Source organism: Rattus rattus, chromosome 13 (genome assembly GCF_011064425.1).
Source record: "Rattus rattus isolate New Zealand chromosome 13, Rrattus_CSIRO_v1, whole genome shotgun sequence".
Taxonomy (NCBI): domain Eukaryota; kingdom Metazoa; phylum Chordata; class Mammalia; order Rodentia; family Muridae; genus Rattus; species Rattus rattus.
In genome coordinates, this window is record NC_046166.1 from 52,100,951 (window position 1) to 52,126,102 (window position 25,152).

Sequence of the window (25,152 nt, forward strand, 5' to 3'; positions counted from 1 at the left end):
GGCAGTGGGCTTTTGTAACCTTAAAGCCTGCTGCCAGTGATACCTGTACTCCCACACGGCCTCACCTCCTAGTCCTTTCTAAACAGTTCCACTCGCTGGTGGCTAAGCATTAAATAGTATGGGCTTATGGGGCCATTCCCATTAAAACCACCACAACCATTTTGTCCTTTGTTGAGAATGGGCTGACTTTGTGTATATTTGCCTTTTTTTGGCGGGATGGCTCAATGGTTAAGAGCACTAGTTCCTCTTGGAGGTCCTGAGCTCACTTCTCAGCACCCACACAGCGGCTCACAACCATCTGTAATAGGATCTGTCACCCTCTTCTAGTGTGCATGAAGACAGAGCACTTGTGTACACAAAATGCATGAATAAATAAATCATTCTAAAAATAATTTAAAACAAAAGAAAAGGACTTTGACCTTGAAGCCGCACCCTGCCCTAGGGAATGGTGGTTGCTTGTAGCTAAGGTGACCTAGGAGGCATTTTGCTTCACTAGCTATAGCAGGTTAGTGAGGTCTGTAGAACTCTGTACTCTCTGAAGGCCAAGACCATTTCTCTCAGCATCCTCTCCTCTGATGTACTCTAACCTGGAGCAACAACACAATGCTTCTAAGCCTCCTTCCTGTGTCCTCAGGTACCCAGGACTAGTTCATGCCCACATTTCCTCATCCTGAGGTATATGCCCCCTCACGATGTATGGAGAATGTTATTTAAAGTTATTATTTGTGGTGGGTTCGGTGCCTTCCTTGCTGCTATTTTGCAACGTGAGACATTGGAAAGACCTTTTTCCTGAATCTGTAACTGGCTTCAGAACAGAGGTGTCCTCCATGTGTCCTACTTTGGGTTCTCTTTGCCCTCCAGGTCCCTCCATTAAGTTTTGAGCTGTCTCAGTAGCTACCACTTGAAGTTACTTTTAGTTTTTGCTTTGTTTTAAATCTCATTACTTTTCATTGTTTAGCACCTAAATGAGTTAGTTTAGCACCCAAAATTGAAAATGCTTGTCCCTTAATTCTAATTTAAATCCAACAAGCCAAATTACCATCTACATTAGTGGTGGTTACTTGAAATTTTATGTTTACTGCTAGTGGTAAATCAACTGTTGAGAGCTAAAAATCCCTACCATGATAGTGACCCTCAGTCTCCCTGTTAGTTCTGTGCCAGGAAGGTAAAACGTGCCGTGAGTGAAAACACCAAACACTTTGATGTTTGTACAGTTTTTAATGGATGACTTATGGTATTATGTAATATCACGCTATTAAATATGTACTCATGTGGAAGAAACTATCACTATATAATCAAGGGAGTATTGTATATTCCAGTTAAAATGAAAAAACATGGGTTCTGTCACTTGGCAATCCCATGTATTCTAATGAGAGTTCTAAATTGAAGAGTATTAGTTTAAATTTGGTTCTTTAGTTATATATTTTGTAAAGAAGAAAAAATTTTGTTGCTTAGGAAAAAAAAACAGATAACAATGGCTGAGATGGCTCAGAGGGTAACGACACTTGTCACCAGGCCTCATGACCTGAATTAATCCCTGGGATCCACATGTAGAAGTGATTGTTCTCTTACCTCCGCATTGTGTCCCCACCCCAGTAAATGTAGTAAAAAAAGCTAAGGACCATTGTGATGAATTTAAAAAAAAATACAGAAGTTTAAAAATAACTTTCCTTGGGGTTGGAGAGACGCTCAGAGGGCTGGGGTCTGTTTTCTGGCGCCCATGTGGCAGTTCACAGCCATCTGTGATCGCTTAGCTGGTCCCACCCTCTGGCCTCTGTGGGCCCGGAATAACATGGCGCCCAAACTTCCATGCAGGCAGAACATTCATACACACTGTGGTGGTTTGAGTAGTTATGGCCCCTATAGACTCGTATGCTTCAATACGTGGCCCATAGGGAGTGGCACTATTAGGAGGTGTGGCTTGTTGGAGGAAGTGTGCCACTGTGGGGCGGCTTTGAGGTCTTCTGTGCCAGCATTGCCCAGGGTGGCCCCAGTTCTTTCTGTTGCCTGGGGATCAAGATGGAGAACTCTCAGCTCCTTCTACTGCACCATGCCTGCCTGGACGCTGCTGTGCTTCCCACCATGATGGTGATGGACTAAACCTCTGAACCTGAAGCCGGCCCTGTGAAATAGTTTTCTTTGTAAGAGTTTCCTTGGTCATGTTGTCTGTTCACAGCAAGAACCTAGCTAAGACACATAAAATGAAGATAGCACAATAATCTAAAGGGTCCTGTGTGATTCCATTTTTGAAACTCAGTCTAGCAAATGAGTATTTGCATCCCTAAGAAGTAAGCGGTTTACAAATACTTGGGATCATTGAACACAGAGCCTCCGTTTTCCTTTCAGTGTCACCTTAGCAAACACTTTGAGACTCTAAACTCACATGATTGTTAGTTTTTAATACTGTTCTGTTTGCCACTTAAAGAAAACACTTACTCACCTTTGTTCCCATTAATTTTTTATTCACTTTGCATCCCGACCACAGCCCCCTGACCCACCCTTGCAATCCCCATGTCCCTGTTTACCCCTCCTCTTCTCCTCAAAGACTGTTTAATTGTCTGATATTGCCTGTGGCTAATATAATAGATTCTGAAGTACTTTGTGTTTTTCTAGTATTTGGCACACTGAAGCTTTGCGTTAAGTTTATTATTCTTTTTAATTCGTAAGAACAATGTAGGCGCTCAAATTTAATAGTTAAAAATAAAATGAGACAACATGGCTAAAGTTGTGTTTTCTGAATCTGAACAGATTCTAGCTAAATAACTAGAAATGGAGTAGGAATATCACATATCACAGCTCATGGGATGCAGTTGAATTATGACTATCTTTTGTGTCAGCTGCTGTAGTTTTTCTAGCTTGCCTACTTGGAAAGGAGATAGTGAAGTAAATGTCTATCAGTAGAAAAACTGGAAGAGTCGAGATGCCGTGGTTGAAGGTCGGATCAGATCTCAGTTGGCTAAAGATAGTAGAAGTTATTCATGACTCCTGAGGTTGAAGCAAGAGGATCATGAGTTGGAGGCCAACTGGGCCATGTCTCAACAAATAAGTGGAATAAAGTAAGGGAGTTTGAATAGCCATGATACTCATTAATTTACATTCTGGGGTGTTCATGTGTTCCTTTCCCCCTCATACCGTGCTGTGTGTTGTGCTTGCATATTCTGAGAGGCTTGTGGTATTTGTATTGATCATACAACACGAATTCCCAATCACATTTTGTGCCAATAGTTAAATTCCCTTTGATGGTTCCGAACTTGGAAAGTACATTTTGAGGCATCTGAGTTGACACACCCCTGGAGTACCACGTGGCATTCCCGAGATCTGCCACTGTCATCTCTGCGTGTTGTGTATGTCATTCTTCCCTTATTAGAATGTAGTCCCCCGCTGCCAAGAGTACTGTGAAGCACCCACATGACTTACAGTCACGACCTGTTCTGCTGTCTCCACTGCATGTAAAAAGCACATTTCCTCTGCACATTTCCTTGTTGACGCCATTCAGGTTGTCCATAACTCAGCTACTGTGGGAAGGGCTGCAGTGAATGCTAATGGAGAAGCGGCTGCTATGGGGCTTAGATGGAATCTTTGGGGGACACACCCAGGAGTGCAATAGCAACCGTGTGTGGTAGGGCTGATATTATGGAGGATCTTGTGTTGCATCCTGAAGGGTCTGCATCTTAAAATGTGCTGTAGAAATTCTGAGTAGCTAATAGGCAGTGGATATTGTCAGACACGAAGCTTGGCCTCTGCACATTGTTTTCTCTCTTCATTTACTCCTCTCTGCAGTGGGAAAGACAGATTTAGACCCCTGTTACTTTAATGCAGATACCTTTACCCCTAAACTTTTTGGAGTTAATTTTTTAAATCTATTTCTGATAAGCTTGTGATAGTTAAGTATTTTCTAACGTGGATTGTGTTAGCAGCAGTTGGTTCAAGAAATTCAGCTGCTCTTCCCTGTTACTACATTGCTCTGCGGTGGGCCTGCCTGTGTTCAGGTCCGAGGAAGAGCTAGGAGTGACTACAAAATGTTTAAAAGCCGTACATTTCAGGCAGGACAGTTATTACATTTGAAACCACCCAAACCAGAATAAAACTGGGCCTAAACAGCCAGTTTCTCTTTCAAAGTAAGAATGTTATAGGTAGAATCCCATTAGAAGGACCAGGGATTTAAGTTCCTTTTGTGGGGAGCAGCCAGGCTTTCAATACTTTGCCTCTACCACTGATTAAAAATTGCTGAATCAAAGTTCCCATTATGTAATTGTCATATTCTGCTAAGTAAAAATGTTTTCACCTCCATTTAAAGCAGGATCTGGTGTTCAACCCCAAGAATGAATAACAGGCAGAGCTTTTCATAGTAGCTATTTCTTTGTTTCTCTTTCCTTTGCACATGCTCACTCAGCAACTAAGCCACAAGTATTTGCCACCTTTGATTCTTGGGTTTGCTTCATGATTGAGAAGCCTTATAAATTTCCAAAATGAACCAATCTGAAATTTCTTTCTGAAATTAAAAACAAACAAACAAAAACCCCCAAGTTTCTGCAAAAAAAGTTTCTGGTCATTTTGATTGTATAGTCAAGTATCTGAAGAGGAATTTACATAATATGTGGGGATTTATTAGAGTAGCTTACAGACTTTGGTCCAGCTAGTCCAACAGTGTCTGTCTCTCAATGGAAAGTCCTAGGAATTATTTAGTTTGTAAGGCTGAGGATAGATGGACTTGGCAATGAGAATTTGCCTCATTTGTCCTCCTTGAGCAAAACCTTTTTCTCCGTGCCCTTTGAATAGGCTGCTACAAAAAGGTTGGCTCAGATTTAGGGTGGGTATTCTGATCCTACCTCAAAGGATCCAGCTAACTAAAAATCCCTCACAAGTGTGCCTAGCTGCTTGTCTGTCTGTCTGTCTGTCTGTCTGTCTGTCTGTTTTTTTATAGTTAATTCCAGATTATTCAAGTTGACCACCAGTAATTGCCCTCAGGGTGATAAAATAGTAATTGCTTGATATTGACTATTAGTTTATTCTTTAACTCTTGACTCTAGAAACCTTTAAAAAATAGTCACGTTTATTGCTACATTCAGGGATTAAATGATACACGGCAGTCCCCGTCCCCTCCCCACCAGTGTACCTAGGACACGTGGTAAGAGTCACAGTGCATGCCTGAAACCGTGGGTAGTACTGAACCTGTATCTGTACTTCCCTGTATACATGGACACACAGAGGAAACTATCTAAGAGGTGGATACTGCAGTTTAATCTGTGCAAGTTGTCACAGATTAGCAGTGACATCTACTCATAAGAAGTAGTGAAAGTTACTGTAAGTAGCTCTAGGGTTCATTACCTTGATATGCAGTAGTAGGGGACTCCTCTCTCCTTCCTCATAGTTTCCGGGACAGATTTGTCCTTACAGAGATTTGAACTCACAGTTTTCTTTTTAAGCTGAGACCTTTTGACTTCTCGTTTAAAGGAGACATGCTATGCTAAGCTGCTTTTTGACATATTTGAATCACTAACAACCAACATCATGAATGCTTAACTCTTTGAGGCTATTCCTAAGTAAAATAAGATTTGTATACATCAGCCCTGCGACGCTCGCTGATGACTTCTGAGTGCAAGAGGGTGGGCAGCATATGCAGTGTGAATACACTAGATAGAGTGCTGGTTCACCTCGTGGATGGATTGAGCAGGGTACTCAGACTGGTGCATGGTGGTGCATGGTCATGCTTTAGACTACAATTGGCTGAAGACAACTGAAACCATGGAGAACTGCACCTGATGGGAGGATGCCAGAGAAGGTCTACAGATCTCTCTGTGTCTTCCCAAGCATGGCTTGTTTTAATACTGCAAGTGTGAAATTACCCCAGATCTAAGGCGAGAGCTGTGAGCTCTTCCTTCAGACAGCTATCCATTGTAGCGAAGCCATAGCCTTGATGGCTTATGCATCACAGATAGAACAGCTTACAAACATCATGACTCAGTACTTAGTAATATGAAGATCGCCTTCCAAATTTCAAAAGAATGTATGGGCTTCAGTGTAGAACTTAGAGTGAATGAAAACTTGAGATTTACTAGTAGTGGCTCAAAGCTCATGACTGTTTTAAACAGCTTTCGTGCTGGGCGGGGTCGGCAGGGGTTTGTATCCACAGTTGCTTGTTAGGAGTGTGCTCGAGTGCATAAGGACACCTATGTTCTTGGATTCCAGAGAGTCCCCATTGAGTGTTAGTCACTCTCCTCGGTATGTTTTGAGACAGTCTTTCACTGAGCCTGGGACACACTGATTTGGGTAGACTTGAGACCAGCTAGCTCCAGGGATCCTTCTGTCCCACTTCCTCAGCTCTGCATGGCCGCAGATGCTGCCGTGCCCACCTGTTTACATGGATGCCAAGGACCGGAACCTGGGTCCTCATGGTTGTGGAACAAGTATTTCACCAGCTGAGCCACCATTTCAGCTCTAAAGATCCCATGTAAGATCTAATAAAATGTATGAGACCGACCCACCCTCCCCAGGATTTTGTAATATTTGCACATATATATATATATATATACATATATATTATATATATATTATATATATATTTTTTGAGATGTTTTGAGTCTGGAATCCAGGTCTCAATGTGAGATTTATTTGTGTTTCACATCTACCGTGGTAGGTGTGTACTCTACCAGCGAGTTACATTCTTAGCCCTCATTGCTACAATCCCATGTATGTCAATGAGAGTTCTAAATTGGAGTATTAGTTTAAATTTGGTTCTTTAGTATATATTTTGCTAAAGAATGAAAATTTCTTTTGCTTAGGAAAAAAATGACCAATAGTGGCTAATGAGATGGCTCAGTGGGTAACGATACTTGTCACCAGTCCTCAGAACCAGAATTTAATCCTTGGGATCCACATGTACAAATGATTGTCCTCTTACCTCCACATTGTGTCCCCACCGCAGTAAATATAGTAAATCCTGCAAGTGATTCGGATAAACTTAGTGCTGTGTAGTTATGTGGTTATGTAGTGCTCAGAGGACTCGCTTTCCTCACGGCTTTGGATTTCGGGGTTTGACAGAAGATAGCTAACCTGTTCTCTGTTTAAAGACCAGATAGCAGAGGTGGTTTAGTGGACGTTAGATACTCACCACAGTGCCCGCCATATTTTATTTACCTGCCATTCATTTATAAGAGGTTCTGAATCTTAAGGATCCTCTGTAGCTTTTATGAAATACCTTGTTATATGCATTTCAGAGGCTGGATTTCTAGTTCTAGAAATTTGAAGGAGGATCATAATACAGGAAGGAGATGGTTCTTTTTCGTAGCGTGGCTGTAAGAGCTGGAGTTGCATGCATTACTGTGTCTGTTAAACTTCTGGAAGCAAGCCAGCGTGTCTATGGTGAGTTTCATGTGTAAGCCCTGAGCCACTAAAAGCCTTGCACAGGGTTACAACCCTTCTGAGAGAGGAAGTGTGTGGAAATTGAGCAGTGAGGCAGCAGCAGCAACAAGCAGTCACAGTGGTAGTAAAGAGAGGGCAGCTTCAGCTAGCGCATCTCACCGAGCGAGCCAGTGAGCAGGCACACAGCTCCCATACTGCTGCCTTGGGAGGCAAGGCAGGACTGTCCAGGCAGCGTCTAGTTTCATGGTTATGATGTCAAGTCATGTGATAGTACTGTACCATAAGTTGCCAACTTCGCTTTACTCTAGAGAAGATCCTTTGCTGCAGTGCTTTTTTTCCCTTTTTCTTTCATTTTTCTTTTCTTGAAAGAGAAAAAATTGTGCAATGTATGTTTATGCCTACACCATGCCGAGGCGACACTTACCAGTAAATAATCTCTGTATCCCCGAGGTAAGATACTGTTTCTGCTTTCCCTGCACAGTGCTGCTGCAGCACGGAGCTGATCCAAACATCCGGAACACCGATGGGAAATCGGCTCTGGACCTGGCAGATCCTTCAGCAAAGGCTGTCCTCACAGGTAAGGAACCAGAGCTAGTAGACTGATTTTATAAGATTCTCATGCACTGAATATTTTCTACTAATGAAGCTAAGAAAGTGCCTTATTGATTGGCTATGTATCTTATTAATCGTGTTGAGATATATACCTGTTTATGTATATATGTCATATAGATTGAGATATATTAATTTTCTGCTTATAGCACTGAGAATTACAGCATTAAATCATAGTGTTTCTCATATTTTGTCAGTGTTATGGCTTACATCACAGTTTTCCTACCCCTCTTCTCAGCTGGTTTTTAAAGCCCTTCACTGTTGAGCAGACAAGGGCATTTGTGTTACTGTGGAAGCAGTTTTCACTGGAAAGCCCACCTGCTGCCCTATCCCTGGGTCAGCAGTTAAACCCCTGGTGCTCTCCTTGCCCACTCTATGTATTTTATTGTATCTGTGCACTTTTCCCCTGAGAGCTAAGTTTTTTGGACTGGGGTAATATATTGTCTTTTTACCTCTGATAAGACAGATTTGGGGCTTTTTAATTTTATTAAAGTGAATGCTCAGAGCCATCACAGAGGAGACCCTGAGGGTAGAAAGCACCCCTCCTCATGGTCTGCAAGATTATGTTTAACGGCTCCATCCTGAGCTGCTGTTCTCATTGATCCTCGTTCTCAGTGCTGCATTGGCTCTGTTTGTTTTTGTTCTCAGCCCTGCTGCCTTTGCCCTCTTTTACTTTGTAATTTGGAGCCTCTTTGTCACCCAGTACTAACAGTGCTGTTGTAGATTGTGTGGAAGTAAGTGACTCTTAACCACGAGAGATCTGTGTTTAAGTTTTCAGTCTGCTGTGCTCTCTTAATAGAGATTGGGAGGTGAATAGAAGGCATTTATGTACAGAAAGCTTTAAAAATATAGGGAATTTTGCTTAATTACTCTACATGGGAAGACAACTTCCCACTGTGCTAAAATTAATATAATCGCTGCTAAATCAGAGTAATCTGATATTTCTCAATTAATTAAAGATTAAATGAGTTGCTGCTGCATGAGGAGAGCATATACCAGAGGAATAAAACTTGTTTCAGTCAGTGGAGATCAAGTTAATGCACAGCTTTAAATGATGACATCAGGCCTACCTGATTTGTCTCCGACCTGCCTAGGTCCCGAAATCTCCAGTCTCTTATTAAACAGCCGTGCCCAACACTATAGCAGCTTTCATGGTCTCTGGCCGGAGGAGAAATACAGTACGGAAACCGCTCCTCTCCGAGTAGCTGACAGTACGTGACAGATGCCAAGCAAGACTGCATTTCTGAGTGTCCTCCCCCTGACCTTTCCTCTTCTCCCTCTCTCTGCCTGCCTGCTCATTTGCTAGGTGCATTTGATGCATCATTGCCTTTAGGACTACTTTTTGAAAGACGTAAGTTTAGACATAAGCCATAACCATAAGAAGCTGCCTCCCAATTTTACTGCAGGTCAGAGAGGATGGTTTTAGGAAGCGCTGTGTATGGCATACTGGTTTGAAGAGGCTGGAGCACGCTGGAGGACAGATACCCTATCTGAAGTGGACTTAGACACTGTCTAGCATTGCACTCTGCTTAGATGGGGAGATTCTACATTTTTCTTAGTTAATAAAACTACTTATACCGGCACGGTTCCTTTTAAAAATATTCTTAAGGCAACTTTTCTTTCAGTTGTGGTTTAAGGCAAAAAGTTTAGAATAGTAGTTTTCTTGGAAATATAAAACATTCTACTGCACATTCATGCTTTCCAACATTAATTAAAGAAACATTCAGGTGAGCTGTTTCAGAGTGGATTTCATCCCATATAGGCTTGTTACTAAGGGGTTCTTTCTGATGGGGTTATGAAGGAAATATTATTTTCCAAACTAAATTTTATAAGTATTGATATTACAAAGGGAAGTGGGCTCAGGACATGGTCCAGTCTTGTCTAGTAAATGTAACACCCACGTTCAGTCCTTATCACATTCTCCTAAAGGAGAGGGAGGCTCTTGAAAGGAATATCTTAGAGGTGTTAGACTTATTCTGAGTTTCATTTTTATTCCAGATGAGTTGCAGTACCGTTATATAACTTGAGAGTGATTTTCTTTCTTTAATTTCCCTGGCGGTGTTTAGTGCTGAAAACCTGATAGTTTATCATTTATGTTACAAGTTTGCTACATTAGCCAAACAATGTGCAGGTATACCTTAAAGCGAGTTACCAAAGAGGAAGTGTCCTTTATAGAACATTAACTGTGTTTGATTGATTCTGTTTTTACATAAAGACTGCTTTAAAAAGCAAGCACAGACTGTCAGTCTGAGTCGACCATTAGCTTTTGCTTTGGGTACTGCCATTAGACATTTGAAAGAGGAGGCTAATTGGAAAGACTGGTTCAAATATTTGCTGAACTGTCTGAGTGAATGATGAAGTTTATAGAAGTCTAAAAGGTTTTAGCTTTTGTTAATTACCTGTGTTCTAGGTAATCAGCTGGGGGACTTGAAAACAGTGAGGGCTTGTTTGTATGGTTTTTGTGTTGGTTTTTAGAACAAGTATATAAAATGTCAAAGTTAATGTAAATATTATTGAACAAGATATTTGGTGTGCTATAATTTTAGATTTTTAAGAGTAACAGTTTAGACTTTTTCTGTTTATAAAAAATACATTTGGAAATAGAGGGAAGTAAGAAAAACATACAAAAAAGATCATAATTTTCCCTTAGAGATGGCCTTGATTTACTTGGTGTAGCCTTTCCTTTTCTACTAGTACACAGCAATGCATGTTATGTAGTACTGAATAGAATATGTACATATACATACATTTGTGGTTTGCTAATGACATTCATATATAATATGCAATGTTTGATGTAATGGTATGTGAGCCAGGGCTTGGAGTATTATAGACAAGCACTCTACAGACTCTTATTTTTGCTTTTATTTATCTTTGTGACTTTGAGATCATCAGTTTCACCAAAATTGTGCTTCTTTACCGTATTCAGGCTCAGTACATAGAAATGGGTGTTTCTGTTCTTGACTTGGATGTATTTGAAGGTTTGTTTATATTGCATGTGATATAATCATGGGAATGCCTAAATGTGTTAAAAAGGCATTGTTAGCCAGGCAGTTGTGGTGCACACCTTTTATCTTAGTACTCAGGAGGCAAAAGCAAGGTTGATCTTTGTGAGTTCCAGGCTAGCCTTCCTCTACAGAGCAAGTTCCAAGGCAGCCAGGGCTGCACAAACCCTGTCCAGAAAAAAATCATGAAAAGAAAAGACATTGTTTCTTAGCAGGTCTAAGGAGGACTTTTTCTGGGTTGGGGATTTAGCTCAGTGTGCTTGCAAGGCCCTGGGTTCGGTCCTATGCTCCCCGGGGGGGAGGAAGGGGGGGAGGAGGATTTTTCCCCCTATGTAAAGTAAAAAAAAAAAAATCTCTGAGAAAGGCACTGTGGAAAGAATGGGATGAATCAGGCGAGGTGAAAACTGGTTAAGACTGAGAGTTTAGGGAAGGGTAGATGGCCCAAGAAATGTTTATCTTTGGCAAGATCAGTGATAGACTATGAACTACGTGTGTTTCTGTGGTCACAAGGTAGGCCTGGAAATTGGCCCTAGACCCTTCCTAGTTACTATTGAGAAACAAAAATAAGGGAGAAGGAGGTTTTGCACAGAGGAGCCTGAAAGCTAAATAACCCTGCTCACTCCTGTAACCCCAGCACGTGGTAAACTGAGGCAGGACCCTCACTGCAAGTTTGAGGTCACCTGAGCTACTGCTTTAACCTGAGCTCATTGTACTTCTGAGGAAATCTTCATCCTTGGTGCTGGGCAGCCTCCCTGTGCTGCAGAGTGACCGGCGATGGCTCAGCACCTCAGACACTGTTGATGTGGAGGGCACCTGTAGAGGCTGGCTCCCTACTCCACTGCTTCCCACTGCTTCTTTAGGCAAGCAGAAGAATTCATGAGGACTTTAAGGATCTGGACTCTGCCTGCCTAGCTCTGACCACTGTGGGTTTACTTAAGGAAAGGGTTTCTCATTCTTTTTGTACATGTCTCATCCACTTTCTTGATGTTAGGTGTACGTACTGTACTTTCAGATCCCTGTACCTCCTGTTTCTCACCATCTTATGCCTTAGCCTTGGGGCCCAAATCTTTATCCTCTTTCTTCCTTGACAACAGTCACTATGGGGCTCTGAATGCCAGGTCTCTTCACTGTAGCCAGGGCATTCTTTATAGTGTCTAAATCAGGATCCTATTCTCTAACATATTCCCGTCACCCCTGGATAAAACCAGTTGTTTTCAGCTATGGCCTGTCTTGATCTTTCTTGCTCGTGTCTTGCATGTTTCAGTGTTTTATTCTCTGCTCCATATTTTCATACAGTTGGATGTTTGTTGTTTCTGAGACACACAGCTCTTTTCTTTGTGTGAAGTAAGCCATACTATAGAACTTTGTGACTCACCAGTTAGGTATCTGTCCAGATGTTCTACCATCTTGCCTCTTGTTCCATGAACTAATCTTGTTTCTTCATGAATTTGTTGATACCTGGCATGTTTTGTGACCTTTATTTGCTTGTATTAATAGAGTGAAAGATTGAACTCAGGACTTACAGTGTATTGAGTGATTAGATCTAACTTTTGGTAACTGAGCAAATGACAGAGAAGATCATCATTAGTCATTAATTGACATATCATAATCTTAATTTAAAAAAAAACATACATTTATGGATGCTTTGCCTGAATGCATGTCTTTGTACCATATGTGTACCTGTGCCTGTGGATGTTAGAAGGGAACATTGGATTCTTAGGAAGTGGTGTTACAGACCACTGCTTTATAGGTGCTGGGAATTAAACATGGGTTCTTTGGAAGAACAGAAAGTTCTCTTAACAGCTGAGCTATCTCTCTAGCTCATAATTTTTTGTTTTTAAATTATTTATTTAATGTATATGAATACATTGTAGCTGTCTCAAGACACACCAGAAGAGGGCATTAGATCTCATTACAGATGGTTGTGAGCCACCATGTGGTTGCTGGGAATTGAACTCAGGACCTCTGAAAAGCAGTCAGTGCTCTTAACCGCTGAGCCATCTCTTTAGCCCCCTCCAGCTCATAATCTTAATATATTTTCTTCTTTATTAAAATTGTTTTGGGCTGCTTACAATTGATGTACTGCCTTCTGAACCATAAGTGTATATGATATTCAAAATGTTTGAGTTATTGATAGAGACAGGTAAAATAATGTAAATAGACCATATAAGAGTTCTTGTCAGAAACACCCATATAACTTCATAATTTCTAACAATGTTGGATGACCCCAGCACTCTAGTATTTCAGGCTATTCAATATCAACTGTTTTTATGTATATTTAAAGTCATCAAGCTTATGTCATCAAAACCAAATGATGGCACATACTTGTAAGACCAGCTTTGACCTTTGTGGGAGTGAAGGCAGGGGATAACAAGCTCAAAGACGTCCAGTGTCCTTTGTCAGAGAGCCCCAGGGCAGAGAATGGAGCCAGGTGATCAGATTGGATACTTGCCTTGTTCTCTCCTTTTAGCATGAAACTCCTGTCCTAAAATTGTGAAGCAAAGCCCAGGGCACTTGGATAGTTGCTGTGATATTCTTGGTACTAAATTCGCAGTTCTGTACATTTTTGATTAGAAGTGTGGCCAAATTGCTATTTTAAATGGTTCTTTTAAATTTCATTATGGTAAACTTACTAGTTTTTGCTTTGTGGGGGGCATTGTGGTATTGGACATTAGAATTTAGGCATCATCATGTTAGGCAAGTGATTTACTATATAGCCAACTCCCACGTTTATGTGTTATAGATGGTGCTAGAATTTATTAATGTTTTGCTGTTGTAAGATTACTAGCTCTTTCCTTGAAATTTTGATGTTGATCCCATTATAGATTCGTGTACATATGTAGCAGATAGTACAAGGAGATACCCCCCACCCCATACTCTTTATTACCTTCCCTAGTGGTCATATCTTGTAAAACTGTTTCACAAGTATCACAAGGAGATTTTGATACCGTATGTTGGTATATAGAATATCTACACCATACGGGTGTTTGCTGTGTTCTAGTTATGTACTGTTGACTGGGGTAGTCTGAAACAGGAGACTTTCCCTTTGCTCTCCCTCCATCACCACCCCCCACCCCTGTCCCTGTTTTTTTCTTTAAGGAGATTGTGAAACATGCCACCCCCCCCCCCAACTTCTCCCCTTTTTGTTAGAATAAACTTCTAACCCTTTGGGCCTGGTGCTTTGTTACCTTAATTGTTTAATACAGATAGGACAGTCAGGTTATGTATTTCTCCTTATGTGGCTCCTGGTAGGTCTTTCGAAGAATTGCTGAGTTATGGTTAAGTGAACACTCAAATTTGTTTATAGAGTTCTTTAGTGTTTTCCTGTGTCTTACAGGCTGCTGCCCTTTCTAGACTCAGTAGTGATATTGTTTCTTCTTGATATTTGTCATTTGTATTTTTCTTTGTCAGTTTCATTGATATTTTAAAAACTTATTAGTTTCAAGTGTTTTTCTATTTTGACATTCTTTCTTTCCTTCTCTCTACACTGAGCCTGCTTTTCTTTTCTTGATGTTTGAAGAAAGAAAGTAGAACTTGACCAGGTGTGGCTTTTTCCTCTAGCATGCATTCACTGTTAAGAAGTTTGTTCTAAACATTCCTTCTACTGTGTCTCATAACTGTTGATCTGTTTTTATAGTTATTCAGTTTGATATTCTTTTAGCATTAAGTAATTCCTCCATAATCCACAGACTTCTTACTGATGTTTGATCTTAAATATTTGAAGGTTCACTGTTACCTTTTTATGTTGCTTTCGTGTGGAGTCGAGTTCTGGGAAAATGCTGTTTCATTTTAAATTCTTTGGGGTATTTGGTTTGTATTTTGTTCATTTCATGGTCCATAGTGTGTTCTCTATTGGTGTAAGTTCTGTGAGTATGATAAAAGAACGTGAGGTTGATAATTGTATCCTAGATGTGTTTGCTCTGTGTCCTGATTGAGTTTTCTCTCTAGTTTAATCAATTAAGAGAGTGGTAGTAAAGCTTTAACTAAAATTGTAAATTTGTACCTCCCTTTAAGTTCTGTCTGTATTTGCTTCAAATGTACTGCATTTTTGTAATTTGGTGCAGGCATATTTAAAATAGCATGTTTCATGGTGAACTAGCCCTGTTTTCCTTATGTCAGGACTGTCTGATCATTTTCTTTATTCTAAATTCTACTTAACTGATAATGATATAGTCTCTCATGCTTTAAAAACATACTTGCAAGGCATTTATCTACCTACTTACTCTTAACCTACCAATTCATTCATTAGATTAGAATTAATTTCTTTCACACAAAATAATTGGGTAGTATTCTGTCTTTCTGCCAGGTTCTGTTATTTTAACTGGTGAATGTAGATTTCCCCAAGGCTCAAGGTAGATTTCTGACTCCTAGAACTTTAGTGTAATATATTTGTTATGATAATTTGTTAGGTAGCAATAAGAAATCGTAGACTATTGATTGTCCCTTTTACTTATTTGCGATGATCGTCCTGTAGCAGATGCACTCATTTCTGTTGACACTATACATTGTGGTGTGAGATTGTGTCTTCATTTTACTCTGCTCTGGCAAAAGAACTGCAAGAGGGAGAGGTACTGCCTCCTGGTATGAGCTGTGTGTAGGTTCATGCCTGGTCAGGCACCCAGAGCAGAGGGAGTGGATGTCGCCTCCTTTCCACACTGCTATTGATAATTTTGTGGTTGGATACTATTGTTTCTCACTACATTTATTTGTGTGACCTCCACTGACGTCATGGTGCTGACCTCACACCGGTGAGAAAATGTAGGAGCATGTTGGGCTTTCTAATTCAAGCCTGGAAAGATTGCACATTTATGGTTGTCACTGGCTTTTAGTTGGCATAGGTGGGATAGGCTATGTATTTGGAGGGTATTTAGATATGGAAGGTATTTCACTGGAGAACGCTGGCCACTTTGCACAAGTTGCCTGTCTTGATAGGTTTTGTTTGGTTCTCAGAGGAATGTAGGGGTCATGTTAGCTATGGCAGTTGATATTTCCAAGTTCCCAGCCTTTTTAGTTCCCAAGTTTTAGGATATGTAGAGTTAAGAAGAGCTTGGGAACGGAATACTATATTGTTCCTTCTCCTGAAGTCCTACTTGGTTGAGCTTTTGTCTACCTCTTAAGATTCTCTTATTTTTGTTTGACGCATCACATGTAAATTTTCTAAGTGTGCTTACTGATAGTAATAGGGAAAATGATATTTACTCTATTTTCCCAGCGATCTAAACTACTTTGATATATGTACATGAATGTTTCGTTTGCATGTATAGGTGCACACCGGAAGAGGGAAATGGATCGCATACTATTTTAGACAGTTGTAAGCTACCATGTTGGTGCTGGGGATTGAACCTTGGATCTCTGGAAGACCAGGAAGTGTTCTTAACCACTGAGCCATCTCTCTAGTCCCATAATTTTTTTAAAAAGCATTTGTTTTGGGAACCAGCAGGATGACTTAGTGGTTAGGAGCACTTGCTGCTCTTCCAAAGGACTCGGTTTAGTTCTCAGCACCCACACAGATGATAGATAGTTCACAACCATCTGAAAGGCCACTTCCAGGGTGTTTGATACTCACTTCTGGTTTTTCACAGGCACTTGTACAAACATACATGCAGTCAAAATCCCCACAAATGCAAAATAAAAATTACCTTTGAATCTCCTTTGAGAATTGAGGATTTTTTTTTTTGCTTTATTTATTTACTTGCTTTTTGTTTGTTTGTTTTGTTTATTAAAGACAGGGTTTCTCTGTGTAACAGTCCTGGTTATCCTGTCCTAGAACTCATTTTGTAGAGAGGACTGGCCTTGAACTCATTTTGTAGACCAGACTGGCCTTGAACTCACAGAGCTCTGTTTGCCTCTGCCTCTCAAGTGCTGGGATTAAAGAGAATTGAGAATTTTATACAATGTATTATAATGATATTTATCTTATTTCCTCCCAGATCTACCCACCCCTTCATACTCACCTAAAGATTTGTTTTTATTTATGTGTATATGTGCATGTTTGTATGAGTATATGCCATGAGCATGCCAGTGCTCAAGGAGGAAGCCAGGGGAAGATGTTAGACCCCCTTGAATTGGTATTACTTGTAGTTGTCAATAGAACATGGGTGCTGGGAATGAGACCTGGGTTTTCTAGAACAGTTTGTGCTCTTAATACCTAAGTCATCTTTCTAGTCTCCTGAAAGTATTTTAATCAGTCATTTCTACTCGTTACTCTTGATACTATGAAGATCTATGAGAATAATCAGCTTGAATTTCTGTGATATTCCTGATTTTCTAAATCTCTCCCAATTAGGGTCCAAGATATAAGCAATTATAAGATGCAATGAGATAATATTGGATCACTGGTATTGTGATATTGACAAGCAGGTAATATAGAGAATTGCTGAATGTTTTAGCTTTTAAAATGGAATAAAAGTAAAATTATGATTTTGGTATTTACTGTTCCATTTACTAATTGTGATGAAAAATAAAAATTGTTAACAGCCTAATGTTTTATCAGTTGATAATGGGATGAGAGGACAATCCCATAGTCTTCCCTTGTGTTGGCCTCTTCCTATGCTGTTTACTAATTCCATCTATTCTTTGACTCAGTTTTAAGTTTAAAATAGCCCAACAACTTTTATATTATAATTTTATATATATAATTTATATATATAATTTCGAAGAAATTTCAAAGACCTTAAAGAGTTACTGAACATATGGCATGAAAATTTTATCATTAAAAAAGATTCTGATGTTATTGAATATTAAAATTATGGGAAAGATCACTTAGGTTTGAGGAAGCACTGTTAATTATATAGTAATATAATTGAATTCTATAATTAAAGTAAGTAGCTTGCTGTTGGAGAGTTTACTTGTGGCCCTATGCAGAATACCATCTTGCCTGTTCTGCTTCAGCCTTGCTGTGCTCAGTACCAGTGTTGCTGTATAATGTTACGCTGAGGCTATGGAGTCTGGGGTAGGATGTGAAATGTTACATTATCCTAAAAACAAAAACCACTTTCACATCTCTACTAATGTGTTTAGGGATAGCTGTTCTAACACCTGTGTAATGACATCTCCCAGCATGCTTTAGGTACCAGTGAAGAGAATGTCAGCTGCTAATAAAAGGCTAACTCAGTTACCCTCATCTACTTAGCAAGCCATTGGATCATCAGTCCCTGACAGCCCTAGACTAGGAAAGCATATTACTGGAATCCCAGGGGACATGTACTCTTAACTTAAACCTTCTGCTGAACAGATCTTATCACTGGCAACACTTTTATATCCAAATGGGGTAGAGGTTAAATGGTTAGAGGATGCAGTAGTTAATTATAAAGGGGAATTTGTGCATGCATGCCACAGTTCATTACTCTTCCCATCCCCACCTGTTCCTGTTTTCAATGACTTCATTTATATATTGCCTGATTCTCATTCCTCCTAGTATTAGATTCTTGAGAAGTAGAATTCTTTTTGCTTATTGTTATGATCATAAGCCTCAGTGATATACCTGTAAAATAAATTAGTCAGTAGATGGATAGTTATTGATAGACTAGAACAGACTTATTATTAACAGTGTAACAATTTTTTATGGGAGAGAAAGCATGACTACGTGTGAAGAAAATTGGTCACAGTCTGTGTGAGCAGAAGTCAGAGATGAATGCTGGTGGGCAGCCCACTTTGTCCTCCTTGTTTTATAGAACCTGGACCTAGACCTACGTTCTGGTGCTGCCCACATTCTGGAGGATCATCCCTCTCAGTTAAAGTTCGGTGGAAACACTCTCACCAGCATCCCCAGATGTCTGTCTCCTAGGTGATGCCAAATCCCGGCAGGGTGATAAAATCAAGTTTTACCGTAATTTTTATGTAGATTTACCAGGCCTACCTAGTCAGACCCACTCTCATGCACACACCCTTACACTTACCTTTACTGTATCATTAGAGTCAGTTACAGTATGTGGTGCTTCGTGGCTCAACTCTTTAGGAAATATTCTCTCCTAAGAACAAAGATACTAGCCAAAACTAACAATCATAATTGGGAAATAAAGCATTAGTGCAGTATTATCTCAGGTATAATACAGTTCATCTTTCTACTGTTTTATGGAAATGGTTCTTAGCTTATGACTTTTTCCAGTAATGCCTGGTAACTGTATTTCTTCAGTTTTTGAACTCTGAACCTTTTTATAAACATTTAAAAGTGGCCTGTCATTTGCTCTGTCTTTACCTAGTAGTTACCCGTTCTTTACAGAGTCTACTGTAACATTTGCGTCGCTCACCCACCTCCCCCCTCACCGCCCTTTCAACACTTTCTGCTCTTTGCTTAGTGATGCCACCGCTATCTCTGTTCCTTAGATTTGCTGGGATGCAGGTAACAGTTACTGATTGTTGTGCATCCTTTATATCAAGTGCTTGAAAAACATATAGTAAAGCTGTTTTAAATGACAGGAAAGGTGCAGTAAGAGTTTATCTCTTTCTTTCAAAAACACGCCAACCAGCACTCTTCTAAACAACTTTAATATATTGGGAATTCAGACTAGATTTTGTAACACATTGTTTTTCAGTCACAAAATATATAAGCAATGGGTTATCTATTTTTAATTACAAAAATTGTAGTCTACCTAAATGGCTAGTGACCAGTATTTTGTATGTCCAATAGAGTATTTCACATATATAAAATAGGTTCTCTGTGAACTATTGATGGGTTAGTCTCCAGGTAGACTTTTAAGATGAGTATGACAAGGTATTTATGATACGACATTCTTTCTGTAAGCAACAATATGTAGTAGTTGGCTCCTTGTGTCTTGGTTTTGACATCTTTATGTTACTCCTAGCCTCTCCATGTATCAGAATTATGGTATGTCATTACTGTGTGGTTTTTGTCTCGGACACGGCCTTCCTTGATCTCTTGGATTATCCTACTCTAGAGACAGCACGGTGCTGTATTTTGAGCGACTCTCTAGGGAGGCCTGTAATGTGGCACTGGAGTACCTGCCCAGTCAGATAACCTGAGGCCTGCCAGCTGTATCCTGTGAAGGCTGCAGTCGATTTCCAGTGTCAAGTCTTGTCCTCAAGCTTGTCCTGTAGCTTAGATGCAGCCCTGAGATGCTGAGTCAAAATCATTCAGCTAACCATTCCCAGACTCCTTTGTTCTTGTAGCTACCAACCATTGAGGTGAATTAATTGTTTCAGCAGAAATAGATTCCTAGTATATAGTGAAGTGTTTTTACTTAATCATTTAAAAACTTTTTCCGTTTGTAAAATGAAACACAGGAATGATAAACCAGAAAACATTAAAATTGATAATATTCAAGAAAGTTGAAATGTCAGAAAAGAAGCCTGAGAGAACGGGACAGGAAGACGGAGGGAAAACATGAGAATCCAGAGGTATTCCTAGAGGGTACTGTTCTGGGGCAAGCTTAACCAGGAAGTCTGCCATGCTTGCTAAGGAAGTCGGGATGAAGAGGAAATCCCAGGCTGTGGATACAGACAAGCTCTCTGTATTTCAAATAGTCACATTTAAGCCCCATTTCAATGTGTCGTCACCAATGAGAGAGTCAGATACATCTGTGCATAAGCAGGGGTGGTACCTGAGAAGACACCAAGACAGATGCCATGTGTCTAGGGCATGGACATATATGTAGAGAACATAGAAGCTCACGGGCACATTGCTGTCCTGTCAGGCACTGTTCCTGTCTGTCTTCTGTGTTCAGTTTTCAAATTCTCTGCGTTTGAAATTATTTCCATTGGAAAGTTTTTAAGCATTACTGGGTAAAACAGAGGGCTTGCTGCTTGGCTGAGGGATCTAATGAACAGTGAGTGCATGTACTGGTTCCCCACTTTCCACTCCAGCCTTCCTAAATGCTATCTATGTGGGCAAAGCACAGCCCCCTCCCTCCCTCCCTCCCTCCCTCCCTCCACTTTACATTTCCCTTCTAACCACAACCATGGGCTTTTGTATCCAATATCTCAAGACTAGGTGTTTCTTTTCAAAATGAATGAAATTTAAACTTCTCTTGCCATTTTAGGCCAGAACATCTTATGAACATTGTTGCAGTTATTAATTCTTTACCTTTTATCTTGCTTTTAAGCTAACTACTAGGCATTTAGTTCTTTTGAAAGCAAATGCTGTCTGTGTGCTTTTGCCTTATGTTTTCTAGGAGACCACAGTAAACACTGTGCTCCTAATTGAGTGACAGTGCAGTGTGTTAACTCCCTTCCTGAAGGATGCCTTAGCCTGCTTGCACACCAGCTATACTGACTAGTTCTCAGGAAGCTTTGTGACCAAATTAGCCATCTCAGCTTTGTGGGCACGACTACAGGATGTGCTCAGCAGCACTTTGTTGAGGAATGGATCAGGCCTACTTAGAAGAGCAGCTGTTTAAGAGTGTCTTGCTTTTATACATTTGATCATAACCCTCTGATGGTTTTGGAATCCTGCACTTTTTTTTTTTTTTTTTTTTTAAACTGTGGCCATTGAAAGTCTTCAGAATTGACAGGCTGACAGGGAATGGAGAAGAATACAGGGAATGATATGCTTTAATTCCCTTTGAGAGAACGTAGAAAATGTGTAATTATCTGAAGTGACTGTATCATTTTATATATGGAAATGTCTTAAAGGAAGTCGTACTTACGAGCTTAATTGAATAGAAAATCAGCCCCAGATAAGAGGAGCTTTCACAGTGGAAAGATTGCCCATGGATCTGTAGCTGAGGGGATCACCCCTCTTATCCAAGCACACTGCCCTTCTTCCTGGTGAGAAGGGCTATTCTGGCATCGTTCCTCCCCCCCCCCCCATTTGTGAGAAAAATTTTATTGCTCTTTACAATTCTAGTTATATGTATTTGGCTTCAATGTTTGGAAATGGGCCCCAGGTAAATGAAAAGGCATCTTTTTTCTCTATTGGTGTTCAGTCTTTCCATATGTTGTTTTTCTATTATTCTACTATCCTCTAATAGTACTGAGAGTGAATGATATATTGTTTCTGACAGGACCAAAAATGACTTTTTAAAAGAAGTTATTAGAATGCCAGGGGCAGTAACAGGCAGATGTAGGCGTCTCCAGAAGAGCAGTGTCTTTGTGCACTTGTTTGCAAAATTAATCTTCTTTTCATCTTCAAAACCTAGTAACTTCTTACCCATGGCTTTTCAAAAGAAAAGTGACACCACCACCACCACCACCACCACTACCACCACCACCCCCCAACAGAAGCATGAGTGGGGATGATGTGGAAGCAAAGGAGAGCTAAGATGGGGAGGGCAGAAGGCCAAGTGAGAGTGGAAGCCACACTCAAACCTCGAGTGCCACCATCTCGTACACGTGTGGGGCCGCCTGCTGGTCCTAAGGCTGGACATCCAGTTGTCTGGATCCTTGAAGGCATTAACGACCCAGCCTATAGTCTGATAGAACGTTCTGGATCCCTTTGTATTCTCTTGTAACTGTTTACGTGGCCCCCGTGTCAGTGCCATCCTCAGTCATTGTAAGTGTCAGGGAATCAAATGCTATGCTGCAATAGTGGTGCTGTCATTTGAGTTAACAGGAGCCAAGAAGTCTCCTGAAAGAGGCGAGAGCTCTAAGTCACATCCTCTGACTTTCCTCTAGGATGCAGGGATAATGCATCCTAGTTTATACGGTCTGTTTCTGAGAGAAAGGTCAGGGAAAGATGAGTCTCTGGTTGGTTGGTTTTTTTTGGCTTTAGATCTTTATGTGATACTTTTTTAGAAAAAAAAACTGTCAAAACTAATCTATGATTAAAACAAAAATGAAAGTAAAGATTTTTTTGAGCCAATAGGTTCAAAAATGTGAACTAGAAAATGTAAATATTCAAAAAAATAAAAAAAATTAAGATTCATAAGGACAATGACATGGTATATAATAAAAAATAAAAGAAATTTTAAAAGGATTTACAAAATGCCTTACCAAAAAATGGTTATACCCACATGGCAAAGACAGCATCCAGAGCATAGGGAAGAAAACGTTCTCTGTTCTTTTATGTAGCATCTTTTAAAGTTTACTTTTAGTCTTCCATGTTTAAGTTTGGGGTGTGCCCACGCACATGACCGGATGCAGATGTGTCACCGGTACGTCAAGTACTCTTGGTATAGAAAGTTTTGCTTAGAAAATATAGAAATGAGGGTGGGAGTATCCTGAAACCTTTACTCAGAGACAAGGTGAGTGAGGTTCTTTGGAAGCTTTCTAAACTCACATTCACCCACCACCATAATGAATGTCCTTCCTGTGGACCAGAGAAAGTCACCAGAGATTCTTAGCATTACTTCCCATAGGGGCTGTTGTTTGGCAGTGCTCTGGAATCAGCAGTGCTTGACAACTGATAGTGGAGGCAAATACCATGGTACACACTGTAAGAAATTGTGTCCAGCCAATTGAGAGAAATAACCTTTGAGAAATAAATAGCATCTTTTAAATTTCATTTTTATCATTAGATGCTTAATTACATTTGTGTGTGTGGTGGTGGGGTGCCCACACACCAAATACATGCATATGTACCACATGCATGTCAAGGTACTCTTGACATGGGCAGGCTATATTTTTCTCCTTTCAGACCTAAATAATTTCATGTAACATCAGCTTCAAGTTGGGGCTTTTGGGAAAAAAAGTTGCCAAGTGAAGAAAACAAGATAACATTGCTAACACAGAGGTGAGCAGAGTCTCTGTGTAGTTCCCAATATTCCCGATACCTTCCTCAGCCAGTTTATGTGTATGACACTTGCCTTTTGTACCTACCCATGGGCATGTCCCTATTTTTTAATTGCAGCCAATTTAGAACAAACCTCTTCTTCCTTAGACTCTTTCCTCAACTCCCCAGCGAATGCCCAAGAACTACTGACTGTCTCTCACACCCTCTACTTGGGTATGGGACTGCTTACTCACAGGCTGCGTTCTCTCTCACTGCAGTCATCAGTCTGGTCTGTTCAATTTCCGATACAGCCTCAGTGCTTTTGGCGGGGGACACTAAGAGGTGTTTCTCAGAATGCTCATTCTTGCTTCAGCATTTAGATGGTGAATGTTTGGTTGATTTGTTTGTGGGGTTTGGTAGATAGGTACAAAACAACTGTTTTTCTTTAATTCAGCATGTTAGCATGTGAGGTTGGGTTTGTGTAGGACCAAGTATGGAGACACCCTGACTGTACTGCCCTCTAGGCTGTGTTTTCATGTACTAACAGAAGCAAGTCTGCTCTATTCATCAGTCTCTTCCCTTAATACCATTTTATAATAAAAGACATGTGAATTCTGGAAATTTTATTTTTCATGGAGTATAGAATTCTACTTACCTCAACAAAAAGCTAAATTCTTGGAGTATATTCATAAGAACTTTAGTGCCAAGGAGTATTCATAACACTATATATGTAGTTTTTTAATCCCCCGGAGAATGCTTCTTTTTTATTTTTTGCTAGTTTTTAAAAAGGAAAACAGATAAACTTGGTTTTGCAACTCAGTTGTAATGATTTTAACACACACACACACACACACACACACACACTCACACACTGTCTCTCACACACTCTCTCACACACACACACACACACACACACACACACACACACACACACACACACACACACACACACACACACACACACACACTATCCCTCCCTTCCCTTCTGGTGGGCAGTTGGGATGATAGGTTGTGTGCCTGTCCTGAAGGAACTTCTGAGTGAGGAAGTGAGTGAGTGAGTGAGTGAGTGAGTGAGTGAGTGAGTGAGTGAGTGAGTTCCTTCCTTCATCTGCCCTCGGATAGACCTGTCTCCAAAGTCATTTTATATAAGACCTGATGGTTTCTCAGTTTAGTCTTCATCATTGGAAGCTATAGATTTAAACACTAAAGCAGAGAGTAGACTAAGGATGCCAAGGAAATAATTGGATCCTCAGTTTAAATTTTTCACTCTTTCAAACAAATTTTTTTTTACTTAACTCTATTAAAGTCATCAAGATGATAAAACATGAGGCTGCCAAGGATCCCAAAATAGCCTGCTGGGGTTTTATACCAATCACAGGCTCTAGGTGGGTAGACTTTGTCACCATTCTTAGATAATTCTATGCAGAAGCCATTATACAAATGACTGCTTCTATCAATTGAGTTACATTTACTCAAATGAATGGATAATATCTATTGCTAACGGAATGAGAGATTGTGTGAGAATCATTTTCAGCCTCTGGCTTAGTGCATTCTCTAAAATGTATGGCTGTT

The 25,152-nt window shown here is 40.2% G+C and overlaps 1 protein-coding gene across 1 annotated transcript in view; it reads left to right on the forward strand.

Moving 5' to 3' along the window:
• The window catches only part of Tnks (tankyrase), a 139,766-nt gene that overhangs the window by 38,909 nt on the left and 75,705 nt on the right, over window positions 1–25,152 (forward strand). The window contains exon 3 of the mRNA XM_032918953.1: window positions 7,844–7,939. Coding sequence (XP_032774844.1) covers window positions 7,844–7,939 — 96 coding nt within the window. The remainder of the gene's footprint in view (window positions 1–7,843; window positions 7,940–25,152) is intronic.